We start from the raw sequence: 13,756 nt of genomic DNA, 5'->3' as shown, positions 1-13,756 counted from the left end.
GTCACCCGATACCATGAATGTTACTCACCACTTTACTTTGCACGTCTGTACGTTCCATTCCACAATATGTTTATCATCTGAACAACTATATAAACAGCCACCGTCTTGATGCCACTGTATGCAGTTGACTCTGTTGTCATGTCCACCACTCTGTAGATTAAAAAAAAAAAATTAAAATTAAACTTGTCTTACATATTATGATAATAAGAACCCTAGAGTCATTACCAAATAATTAACTAAAATGTTAGGCCTAACTAAAAGCTTTAACCTGTATCTATCCATTTTCGTTTTCCAACATCAAACATGAGATAAACGGGCCGGGCACAGTGACTCATGCCTGTAATCCCAGCACTTTGGGAGGCCAAGGTGGGTGAATCATGAGGTCAGGAGTTCGAGACCAGCCTGACCAACAAGGTGATACACCATTTCTACTAAAAATATAAAAATTAGCTGGGCATGGTGGTACACACCTATAATCCCAGCTACTCAGAAAGCTGAAGCAGGCGAATCGCTTGAACCCAGGAGGTGGAGGTCGCAGTGAACCAAAATCACACCACTGCACTCCAGCCTGGGTGACAGAGCAAGACTTCATCTAACAAAAAAAAGAAAAAGAAAAAGAAATAAAAATATATAAAATTAACTGAGCATGGTGGTACATGCCTATAATTCCAGCTACTTGAGAGACTGAGGCAGGAGAATCACTTGAACCTGGGAGGCAGAGGTTGCAGTGAGCCAAGATGGCGTTACTGCACTCCAGCATGGGCAACAAGAACGAAATTCCGTCTCAAAAAAAAAAAAAAAAAATGAGATACACAGCTAGAACTTCAAAATGTTAGCTTTCCCTTCTCTGTTTAAAAATAATTAAACAAACAAACAAACAACTTCCACACCCCCGGTCAACATTTAAGGTAAAAATCAAGTGTAGTCAAAAATTTCTTTGAAAAAATCTCTTGTTAAAAAAAAACTGTCAAAGCTATGTCTCAAAAAAAGAAATCACTGTTAATTCAGGTAAACACTAAATGCTTCCTTGTACTATGCGGCCATAGCATATAAACAATACTTATCCATTTACAGCATAGCAAGATGTCCACTCACTAAGAGGCACATAGGAATAGAAACTGAGAAGAGCTCATTCATGTTTCCCATCTCACAAACATTCCAGGACTAACTTAGCAGAATGAGGTGCTAAATCACCCACACTGGAAGCATTTCCTTCTTTCTACCTGAAGTCACATTTATCCATTATCCATTATCTATTATCTCTTATCCCCTAGTATGCCCCTCCTCTGGATTAACTCACTCAGTGCCACGTAAATCTTTTACATTCCTGTCTCCCAGCATTTGCTCTTGACATCTCCCCAACTTCCTCTCTCCATCCTTGGAAGGATTCTCCCACCCACCTCTATCCAAATCTTGCCTATTCTAGAACGTCCAACCAGTCCCTTCTCCTCCTCCAGGCCTTCCCAACACTACTGTACTCATCTGACAAATAGTCACATGCTACCTCGTGAAATCGCTCCTACAGTTACTTTACTTTCCTACCATTTTTAGCTTTATGCACTAAAATTTTGCAGGAATAAATAAATATACAATGAAACACCACTATGTACATAGCAAAGCTAAGAACAAACATGATTACTCAAAATTACCAAAGCTACTCCCAAATAACATTGTTTCCACTTCAAAAGAAAAATTTTTAAATGTTAAGTTAGTTCAGTTACTTTCCTTCCTATCAGCTGTCTACTCAAAGGACTAGGTCTTATATCATACACATGCAAGTAAAGGATATAAACAGATACATCCCAGAGAAAGAATTCAGTTAGAAAATATACCAAAATATTCAACCTTGTTATTTATCAAAGAAATACAAATCAAAACAAAGCGGCATTTTTAGTCTGTTCCTGTAGCAATCTGCTTAGCCTTATGATGCCGGTGCTGGTGAGATTACATATTGCTAGCAGCAGTGAAAACCAGCACACCTTTTTGGAAAGCATTTAGCAATGTGTTCACTCACTTGTCCACTTACTCACTCAACAAATATTTACTAAATACCACTTACAAGCCAAGCACTTTCAATATATTATTACATTTAAGTCTTAATAAAATCAAGCAAGGTAGGTTGTTAATACCCATTTAAGGAGTGAGAAGTTAAATTATTCACACATTATCACACAACTAGTAGGATTCAACCTCAAGACAGACTAGCTCCAAACCCCTTCTACTTCACCGTACCCATCCTAACACCCCTCACCCCTGACCCTCTTGACTCCTTTTTGATAAACTCATCCCTGTTGAAAATGCATTTCCAATCTCTTACAAGGTATTGAAATGATTTAAAAAGGAGTTCTAGGCTGAGCACGGTGGCTCATGCTGGTAAACCCAGGACTTTGGGAAGCCGAGGCAGGCAGATTACACGAGGCCAAGAGTTCGAGACCAGTGTGGCCAACATGACAAAACCCCAACTCTACTAAAAATACAAAAATTAGCTGGCTATGGTGGCGCATGTCTGTTAACCCCAGCTAATCAGGAGGCTGAGGCACAAAAATCGCTTGAACCCAGGAGGCAGAGATTGTACCACTGCACTCTAGGCTGGGTGACAGGAGGAGACACTGTCTCAAAAAAAAACAAACTCGTCTCCAGCAGCCACAGCAGCTGAGCAGCAATCACCTGCACAAGATGCAAGTTACCTGCTGACCACAAAAAACCTATCAAAGTAAAGGAGAGGCTCCTACCTACAGCAGGTAGAAGAGCTCACCTGAGGACTACACTCAACTTGGAGGAGGGGGAAGAATACTTTCTTGTGATATGGATCTCAGAATGCTTTAAAATTCATTTATAGCTGAGTATTATTTTTGTAATCTTTAATACAAAAACAAGTAATACATTCACAAATGCAAACTTAAAATCAGATTAAAATGTTCTCTAACAAACGATCTGTTTCTTTGTTGTTGCTGCGGCTGTTTTAATGTGCTGTTCAGCAGTGGTAATGACGCTGCTGAGATAAAGTACTTATCTCCTACCACTGTTAAGTATAAATTAGTAAAAATTATCCCAGAAAGTATTCTTGTACTACATATATAGTAACCCTTTGGCTTACTAATTATAGGTTAGTAATCTGTAAATCCTTGTAAGAAAAAAGAAATTCACTGTTTTACAACAATTTAAAAATTTGGAAACCCCTAAATGGTCAGCAGGTTAAGTAACGCAACGGACTATTCCACTTATTGGGATTTTAGGCAGTCATTTAAAACGTCAATAACTAGTTATTGACAAATATAAAAGACGGTTATGTTGTAATCTAACGAAAAAAATCAGGATACAAACTAGACGGACAGAAGGCCAACTATGTTTTATTAACATATGTGTAAAGCAAAGAAATATACTAATTATTAAGAAAATCTCTTGGTGACTGACTTAGGTATAAATTACTTTTCCTTTTCAACTCTATGTAGTTCCAAATTTTCCATAGGTGTTACTTAAAAAAAATTTACAACACTCCTATATATAGATTCCAGTGACCAAAAACACACTGCAACAGATATTGTCTGAACCAACTAAACCCAGTTCAATTACTGTCTTCCAATGCCAAACCCACCCTTTATATTCTGCTGTGATGCTGGGACCCAGCAAACCTGATTTCTGATTTCCTAGCTAGATCTATAGGCTCTGCCAGTAGGAACTGCTAGAGGGGGACAAGGATGGAGAGAGAGGGGACTTGTTCCTTCCTGTCTCTTTATTTGTATCACCCCAACAGTGGTAATTCCCAATAGCAGCAGCTGAACACAATATGCCACTTTTCCAACCCTAGGAGAACCAGTCTCATCACGTCTGCCAGAGACACTAGCACCAGGCAACTGAGCCTCCTTCTCAGTTTGGGGTCTGGATCCCATACCCATGGGGCCACTCATCAAGAGATAACCGCAGCAGCACAAGACCTGCTCCTAAAAGATCTGTGTCAGCAAAAACTCCAACTGCCTCCTTTATTCCCCTAGGTCGAGGTGGTGGGGCTGCTTCCTGCAGTTGCTGTCTGTGATTCCTTAGAGTTCCTGTAACCCTTCCTTATTTTAAACGTAGTCAATAAGTTCTCATACTCTGACCCATAATAAGGACTGCTGTTAGCTATTACAGCTTTTCTCAAATACTACTACTCAGTTATTTAAATGTAGATGAGACAGAAAACTGTCCTTACAACACAGATCCCATCACATACCTTGAAGTGTTTTTGTTTTCAATCATCTCTAATAATCAGCTTCCCTGTCACTTTTAAATAAAATATATACACACTTACTATTAATTTACTGTGTAATTCTCCTTTTACTGTGCTGTATAATAAAATGCTACCAACTGCTGTGCCAAGAGCCAGTAAGTCAGTCTGGTTACTCGTTCCTACAGCTTCTGATTTCCTTTTTTTCCTCTGGGGACTTTCCTGGAAAAAGAGAAAAACAATGTTTTTGTTTAGTATTCCAAACACTAAAACATCGTTAATGAACAAATATAAATGCCTACCAGCCCACAAAAGACATTTTAAAAGGGAGGAAGAGAGAAGCTATTGGGTGATTTATTTCTCACTATTTTAAAAAGAAATCCCTCCAATGGGAAGAGAAACTCATCATTCTCTGTCGCATCTCCTACCCCTACAAAAAAAAAAAAAAAAAAAGGCAGCAAATAGGAAAACCCGGTATGTTCTTGGTACTCTCCTAACAGGTCCAAGAAGCCTCCATGCTGTTTCCACTTCTCAGAAATGGACCATCCCTCCTGACAGGCCCAACCTAAGCAAAGCCACAGAGATTCACACCCAAGAATCTATCGATCCTAAGCAGCCAATCCTTTTCTTTTCCCTTCCAATTTACCCACAAATTCTAGCTTGGTTGTCAAGAAAAGGGACTCAAAATTACCCAGGCATGGTGGTGGGTGCCTGTGATCCCAGTTGCTCAGGAGAGTGAAACAGAGAACTGCTTGAACCCACGAGGCAGAGGATGCAGTGAGCCGAGATCATACCACTGCACTCCAGCCTAGAAGACAGGGTGAGACTCCATCCCAAAAACAAAAAAGATTCTAGGAAGTCTTTCTTCTACTCTTGGTTTTGCCAAATCAAAACTATCTACATGGAAGTTTCTTGATATGTGAAACAAAGACAGGTCCAAATAAATTTACATAGCCTATATCAAACATAACATAGTCAAAGCCGTAATTTCTGCATCTGCAAATCTGTATTTTTTTGGTAGAAGCAAGCAGGGGCAGATGGAAGGAATACCTACAGGATTTATGACCAACTTTGAGGATCACTAGTCTAAACCTAAATAATACTCCAATTTATTAATCTCAAAGAACTCATGACTCATTTATTTTTCAGGTTGGATGGTCTTTATTCACCAGAATAAGCGTATCTAAAAAGGTAACACATCAATCAAATCAGAAGTTTATATAACCAATGTACATTTTAATAAAAACTAGTATTTCAAGCATGACCCATACTAAGTATTTCTGAAACCAAGAGTTTACTGATTATAGATGGCACACCCTTGTTGGCATTTACTATCTAAACATGTTATTCCTGTAATCAAAAAACTTCAATGACTCTCCAGAGAATAAATCAATATAAACAGTTCTGTGGCATTCAAAGGCATCCACAATTCGCCTTCAACCTACCTTCTCCAGTCTTACTTCCAATTCCACCCTTACGTTAACACTCCCTATACACATATTTCCCACTTTGCTTTTGCTTTTCCCTTCGCTTGGGAGGGGACCTTTCAATTTTCATTGGTTAAAAATCCTATCCATGCTTTAAGGGCCACCTCAAATACCATCTCCTCCATGGAAACTTCTTTCCCTTAAGACACATGTCATACCCTGCATTACAGACACTGCAAATATGAAATGTATTTCTTCTTTTATACCTTAGTCACAGTCAGTTGTGTTTCTTCTTAAGTGTCCAGCACAGATTATATGGGTAAATACATAAAGTAATAAAAAAAAAAGGTAGGCTAATAAATTTAGTTCATATATTTGTAAATGGAAAATCTCAATTCCTGAAGGCACCAGGAGTGAATACCCCAAGGAGGTAATTTCTTGGACTAAGGAGTCTTTTCCACCACCAACGGCAGACTGAGTTAAACAACAGATACCGAAACCTGTCTATGAGAAAAGCTTACCAGCATTTGATCCATTATCAGCATTTGTTCCTGAAACAATGAGAAGGCTGAGGGAGAATCTGAATGGCACACATGCATGATTTATAAAAGCAAGGAGCTGTACAGATGGGATGAAGACAGAAAAAAATCACACTCAGGAGACGTCTGAATTTGTATAGTAATTAAAGCAATGACTTTTAGACTGAGATCCCAGAGAAAGAAGTTTTACATGCAGAGCCACTACACTCTCATAAAAACACACATATAGATAACTGAAACAGGCTTCACAGAGAAACTTACACAGGTAGTAGCACTCTGATACTTTCCATTCTATTTTGTTTTTAATGTCACAACCCACTAACCTATTACGCAATCCACTAACAGATCAAAATCTGCTCTGAAAAATGCTTAACTCTAGACACCAAAAAGTATGCCAAGTTTCAAGTGTCATTCTGCAGTTGATCTCCCATTCCATTTCTTGGTGTATCTCACTGCTACTACATATGTTTAAGTTTCACAAATAACAGTGAATAAAATAGGTACATATTACATAAAATCACACACAGTATTTATAACAAATCAATTAAGTCCTAATACACAGAAACTCCTATTTCTGCCAGTCAGATCTAACCTGCAACCTTTACTTCTTAGAAGTTTAAATATTAGTGAGACCTCAAGACAGAGCACTGCACATAGCACACGTAAGCTGCCCTGCATCTCTAAGGGATGGCAACGCAGCCACCAGCTCAGATGCCCTGTCCAATGTCTGAAATGCCATGTGCTTCATTCCACAAGTACTAAGCTGTATAGGGTCATCTTAATTGCAGCGACAGCAGAGCAGTATAAACACATTTACTGTGATAGCCAATAGTAGACAAGGTCTGTTTCTCCAAGGCTCAAAAGCAGTTAGAGAATGAAATGTAGAAATGTTGGAAGACTTTCAGAAGTTGTAAGACAATCAAACAGCAGCATCAGTTCCTAGATGGCTCAGCCACTTTACCGTGTGGCTTTGATAGAGAATATAATTAAAAAACAATTTATCCTAAAGCTTAGTGGTTAAAAAAGGAGAGAATATAATTAACATTTCTGCCTCAGTTTACATAAACGTGAGTAACTCTAAAAATACCATCATCTAGATAGAGTCCATCCATTTGTATTTTTGCACTTTCCTAGAATATCTTCTTGTCCTCATTAAAGGTCCTCTTCCCCCAGGCTCCAAAGACCAAATGGAATGCTCAGCTACATAACATATACAAACTCTCTAAAAACTATTGTAGCATGACTGCAAAGTATTGTAATCATTATGTGACCAACAACAAGAGGTGAAAATCTGATTTTTCTAAATACTTGTGAACCACAAACTTAACCCGTCACCCAAGACACCCAGCACTAACTAACCTTCCTCCACTGGTTAAGAGTTATCATCACCACATTTTGTCCTTGGGTAGCAAACTGCCAATTACTAAACCAAAGGTGGAATACTTTTCTTACAAACTGATTTACATCAGGGAATGCCATATTAAATGATACAATGAGTCCAGACTCATTCAATAATAACTTATTAAGCACTTATTATATGCTAGGCCATTCTACACATTTGATCCTGAGGATCCTAAAAGGTGGGTGCTGTTACTTCTATTTCAAGTTTAAGAGTACTACATGTCATCATATGCCAGGACCTTAATAAAAAGCTGGAAAGTGGGTAACATCCTTTTCATGCCTCATACACTAAGGCTCAAAGATGTAAAATAAAAGAGTTTAATAAGATGAGAGCACCTTAACATATATCTTTTTTTCCTAAGATATCTTGCTGCAGCACATGTGACTTTTTAATTTTACACCATAATATATGTGCAAGTTTGTTTTAATATAAGAAAGCTGCCTGTCCTTAGTTTTTAAGTCAAACTAAGGCTCCAAGAGGACACATCCTCAAAGTGGGGGTGGAGGGGGATCTCTACATTGTTTCCAGCTCTCAGCTCTGTGACTTGAGACTGAAATTAACAAAACTGGGGCACTGGACCAGGAGTTCAGGGCACTTTGACTCTAGAGGCCACACTCCTTTACTGGACATTAAGGCTTTGCAAAGTGAAGTCATTTACGTTTCTTAGCTCTGATTTTCAATCTTTTTTTAAAATTCAGTAATTTCAGGGCATTCCATAGTCATGTGGTTAAAAGGAGAGAGTGACGGTAAAACAATGCTGAAACCTAGAAAAAAAATGTTTTTTAATGTCTCAACTCTCATTTGTCAGTGAGGTCCCCGAAATTAAAGGAACTTGCTCAATATGGCAAAGCAAGTTTTGAGTCTTAGTTATGAAACCAAATCTGGTTATTTTTCTAATTTATCATAGTGTTGTACATAATCCAAAACTATGACTTTTCATATGAGATTAGGAAGTTTCTCTTGAGCAGACAATGCAATTGAAAGTCAAGAGAAAAGCAAAGTGGGTGACTTTTTTCCAACCTAATATTAACTATTTGTTGCAGATAACCAAGAACTGAGCTCTTAAGAAGCTGAGTTTTAATCCTGGTTCCATTGTTTACTTTATTCAAGTTGCTAAGTTTCCCAGAGTTTGTTTCTTCCCTCCAAATGAGGCAGAAAGTTCCTTATCAACGTTGCAGGACTAACCATACAAATATCAGACATTAATGATACTTAAAGCACTTACTGTCAATAACTATTCTAACTATTCTCTGCATTATTAAATATATTAATTTTCACAACCGCTCTATGAAGTAGGTATTATTATCCTCATTTTATAAATGAGGAACCAGAGGCGCAATTACCACTATGAAGCAGAGGCTGGACTCATATGTAGACAGTATAGCTAGCTTGGGTCCATGCACCTACCTAACCACTGCTCCGTATTTCTCTCAGCATTACTATTATTACCACTTTACAGGACTGTTAAAATACAAACATAAAAAACAACTTTGAAAATAAAAGATAAGCAGAGCGCTGTAAAAACGCTGATTTGTTTTTTAACTTGTGTTTGACTTACGAGCCCTGATAGGCTTCTTTTATGAATCAACAGGTTAAACTATGAGAACGTAGATTAAAATTTGAAAAATATCTAAACATACCCAAAGTATAGCAACTTAAATGGATCCCTTCTCCCAACCCAAACATCTAGCAAACGTTCCCCAGGTCGTCAGAGAGTCGTCAGAGAGAATAAGATCTATCCTAAATACGAGAGTTTACAGTTCTGCATACTTACAGCTCACACCACACACCTCGGGATACCTGATGCTTCCAAATCACTTTGCAGTGATTCGGTTTGGCTACTCTATAAATGCAACAGCCACGTGCGTGCTGAGTTAGAGAGATGCAGCGGGGTGACTCAACAGTGAATGGCATTTACCTGACACAGGTCCCTAACAGTGAAAAGCTTTGCCTAACTCGGCAGCTTTCCATCTAAGAGTAACTTCACCTGGACTCATAGAACATTCACTAAATCAAGCTACTACTTCACTTTACCTCCATATCCTAACACAGACTTCGGATTGGGGTAGGGGAGTGGTGGTGATAGGCTTTCAGCGGGGCGGGAGGGGCGAGCAGATGATTTTAAAAAGCAGTAAGTGCAAAAGGCTGGGAATGCATAGGTGCCTGGAAAAGGCAAAAGTTAAGAATTGAGATTCCCACGACCTGGACGTGGACGAGAACACGTGGTGAGCCGGCACCCAAAGTGTTGGAGGGAGGGGGGGGAGGAGGGGTGAGGTCCGGAAACAAGTACAGACTAGTCCACACCAAATGCCCACGGCAAAACCGATGAGCTGGATCAGAGACGGAAGAAAGTTAGATAGTCCCAAGAGGCGGCTCTGTCAAAAATCCGGACTCCGATGAGCAAGGCCCCACAGAGGGAAGCCGCCCCTGGAGGACCGGGGGCCTAGGCGAACATGGCGGCCCGTCAAGAGTGGGGCGCAGACCGCATGGGGCCAGCCGACAAGGCTTGGGGGCGCGGCCGGCCGGGTCAAGCTGCGCCCTCCCTCACTGCCCTCCCGGCAGGCCGCACGCAGGGCTGGCGGCTTGGGCCCACTGCGCGCCGACGCCGCGCTCCGTATCTTCTCGCCCCCGGCCGCCGAGACTTACACGCGATACCGGGCCACGCGCCACCCTGCTCCAAGGCCCGAAGCCGAGCCCGGGAAGGCGCCCACCCCGCGCCATCCCGCTCGCTTTACCTTGGCCTGCAACCGCGCTGGCGCCCAAGCCAGACAGGTGCAGGTACCGCTGAGGTGCGCGGAAGGCACGTACTCCTGATGCAGCCGGTTGCTGGCCGTCTCCCATACTCGTAGGTGACCGTCGGTAGACGCCAAAGCGAAGTAGGCCTGGCTGTGCGGGGAGAAGGCGCAAGGTACCCCAGCTGGGGCCAGGGGGTCGCCGCTACTGCCGCCGCCCGCCGCCATTGCTGCTCTGGCCCCGGTGCAGCCACGTGTTCGTCGGTGCGCAGGCGCACCGACGCGGGGCGGAGCCTGGAGGAGGAAGTGAGGCGAGGGAGCACCGAGAGCTGAGGGAGTGGCTCTAAGCGTCGTAAGCGAGCACCGGGCGGACCCACCCTCTGGACGGTGGCCCTCTAGGGCCTGCCACTAACTTGTTCTTGGGCGGGAGTGGGCATATCGGAACGTAACTGTACAATCAAGATCAAGTCTTGTTCCTTTAAAAAAAAAAAATGAGCCAGACGCCGTGACTCACGCCGGTAATCCCAAACCTTTGGGAGGCCGAGGCGGGTGGATCAGAGTTCAGCAGTTCGAGACCAGCCTAGCCAAGATGGTGAAATCCCGTCTCTACTGAAAATACAAAAAAAAAAAATTAGGTGGGCGTGGTGGCTATCGCCTGCAGTCCCAGCTACTTGGGAGGCTTAGGCATAGAATTGCTTGAACCAAGGAGGCGGAGATTGCAGTGAGCCTAGAGAGCGAGACTCCATCTTAAATAAATAAATAAATAAATAAGGTAGAACGAAAGGGTTAAAAGAAATCTTCAGCCGATCGCGGTGGCTCAGCACTTTCGGAGGCCAAGGCGGGCAGATAGCCTGAGGTCAGAGTTCGAGACCAGCCTAGCCAACATGACAAAACCCCATCTCTACTAAAAATACAAAAATTAGCCTGGCGTGGTGGCACTCGCCTGTAATCCCAACTACTCGGGAGGCTGAGGCAGGAGAATCACTTGAACCTGGGAGGCGAATCGCTTGAACCTGGGAAGCGGGAGGTTGCAGTGAGCCGAGATCAGGCCACTGTACTCCAGCCTGTGCGACAGAGAGGAGGGAAGGATAGGAAGAAAGGAAAAAAGGGAGGGAGGAGGAAAATCTTCACCTTCAACTTCATGATTGTAACAACTGTTTCGTTTTTCCCCTGTTCACTTCCAGGCTGTAATCGTTTACAACATAACAATTTATTCAATTATAGTAATGTAAAAGTGACCGGGCGCAGTGGTCACGCCTGTAATCCTAGCACTTTGGGAGGCCGAGGTGGGCGGATCACAAGGTCAGGAGTTCGAGACCGGCCTGGCAAACATAATGAAACCCCATCTCTACTAAAAACACAAAAAATTAGCCGGGCGTGTTGGCGGGCGCCTGTAATCCCAGCTACTCGGGAGGCTGAGGCAGGAGAATTGCTTAAACCCGGGAGGCTGAGGTTGCAGTGAGCCAAGATCACACCATTGCATTCCAGCCCAGGCTACAGTGCAAGAGTCTGACTCAAAATAATAATAATAATAATAATAATAATAATGTAAAAGTAATGATCAGAAGGGCTATTCCCTCCTGTTTCTCCAGATTTATCTCGTGTTGCTACATCAAATGGACATTTTTAGGCTGGTGCCTAGAGTCCATCCACTCTGGAGGCAGAGCGAGGAGGATGGTTTGAGCCCACGAGGTCAAGGTTACAGTGAGTTATGACTGCTCCACTGTACTGGGAGACATAGTGAGATCCCATATCCAAAAAAAAAGGGGGGGGGGGTAGATTTTTGTATTTCTCCTAAATATTTCACCAAATCAATGCATTCTAATTCAAGGAATGCCAGGTACTGTTCAGCCCACACAGAGCTTATTGCCTGCCAGGAAAGTTAAAAACCACTTTCAGGGCCATGCTCAAGCTTTTGCAGCTGGAGAATGACATAAGATTTGCATTTTATTGTATTGTTTTGTTTTCTTGTTTTTGTTTTTGTTTTTTGGGATGGAGTCTCGCTGTCTTGCCCAGGCTGGAGTACAGTGGCACCATCTCAGCTCACCGAAACCTCTGCCTTCTGTTTCAAGCAATCCTCCTGCCTCAGCCTCCCAAGCGGCTGGGATTACAGGCGTTTGCCACCGCATTCAGCTGATTTTTGTATTTTTGTAGAGACAGGGTTTCACCGTGTTGGGCAGGCTGGTCCCAAACTCCTGACCTCAAATAATCCACCCACCTCGGCCTCCCAAAGTGCTGGAATTACAGGCATGAACCACCATGCCGGCCAAGATTTGCATTTTAGAAAGATTACATGGAGACAGTGTAATGAATGTGTTAGAAGGAAGTGAGGCTGGAGGCTCGAAAACCCAGGTGGAGATGATGGTGAGTGACTTGGAGAAATGGTGATGCAAGGAAGTTTCAAGAGATATTTATTACGTACAGTGAACCAGTTTTCAAGTGCCCAAGGGAGAGGAAGAGAATGGGCCAAGGATTGGCCCATTGAGCTTTTACAGGGAGGGACTGGTTGGTGACCCAATTCACTTAGGATAGTGAATCCTGGAAGATTTTTGTGGAAGAAGATGACAGTGTCTTTAGTCTGGGAATGCTAAATTTGAGACATCTAATTTGGCACTAGGATTCATTCAGTCAGGCAAACAAACTGAACGCCAGCTATGTGCCAGGCACTGTTCTGGGGTACCAGGAATCCACTAGTGATCATGAGAGACAAGATCCTGCTTTCATGAAGCTTACATGCTAGTCAGGGAAGCACATAATAAACAAGTAAAACTATTTCAGCTAGTGCAGGCTGCTATAAAGAGAAATAAAGCTGGAGGAGAGAAAGTACAGTTTAAATATTGGAAGGAATTAGAGACAGCCTCACTCAGACCATGAAAGATCAGAAGGAGAGTACATCAGAAATGTGCAGAGAACAGCAAGGGCAAAGCCTGAGGCAACAAAGACCTTGATTAATTGAAAGAAAAAGCTTTGGAGAAACTTAAGGTAGTGACAACTAGAAAAATCAAAGGTAGTAGCTGAGTTCAGAGGGAGCCAGATTGTTTAGTACCTCGTAAACCAGAATAAAGTATTTGGAAAAATATAAATAAATAAATAAAGTATTTGGATTTTATTCTAAGTATGATAGAAATACGTCATTGGAGAGTTTTCTTTTTTTAAGAGGGGGTCTTTCTGTGTTGCCTAAGCTGGTCTCAAACTCTTGCGCTCAAGGGATCCTCTTGTCTTGGCCTCCGAAAGTGCTGGGATTACAGCTCTGAGCCACTGCATCCAGCCCCACTGCAGAGTGTTGAGCAATGAAATAACAGGATCTGATTTATATTGTTGAAAGACCTCCTGGCTGCTAGATGAAGTCAGTAGGCAAGAATGAAAGCAGAAAGACAAGGTAGAAGGCAGTGGAGTAGCATTTGGGACAAGGACAGTGATGGATAGGACTCTGATGAATAAGTGAATGGTGA

General features: G+C 42.1%; 1 protein-coding gene across 1 annotated transcript in view; it reads right to left on the bottom strand.

Moving 5' to 3' along the window:
- Positions 1-10,574, bottom strand: part of WDR43 (WD repeat domain 43) — a 64,226-nt gene extending 53,652 nt beyond the window's left edge. The window contains exons 1-3 of the mRNA XM_003941522.4: positions 10,308-10,574; positions 4,289-4,426; positions 29-150 (exon numbers count right to left, since the gene is read on the bottom strand). Coding sequence (XP_003941571.2) covers positions 29-150; positions 4,289-4,426; positions 10,308-10,532 — 485 coding nt within the window. The 5' untranslated portion in view covers positions 10,533-10,574. The remainder of the gene's footprint in view (positions 1-28; positions 151-4,288; positions 4,427-10,307) is intronic.
- Between the last annotated feature and the right edge of the window lie 3,182 nt (positions 10,575-13,756).

Source organism: Saimiri boliviensis, chromosome 1, assembly GCF_048565385.1.
Source record: "Saimiri boliviensis isolate mSaiBol1 chromosome 1, mSaiBol1.pri, whole genome shotgun sequence".
Taxonomy (NCBI): Eukaryota; Metazoa; Chordata; class Mammalia; order Primates; family Cebidae; genus Saimiri; species Saimiri boliviensis.
The sequence above is the reverse complement of the archived record's forward strand: the minus strand, read 5'-3'. Positions and strand labels throughout refer to the sequence as shown.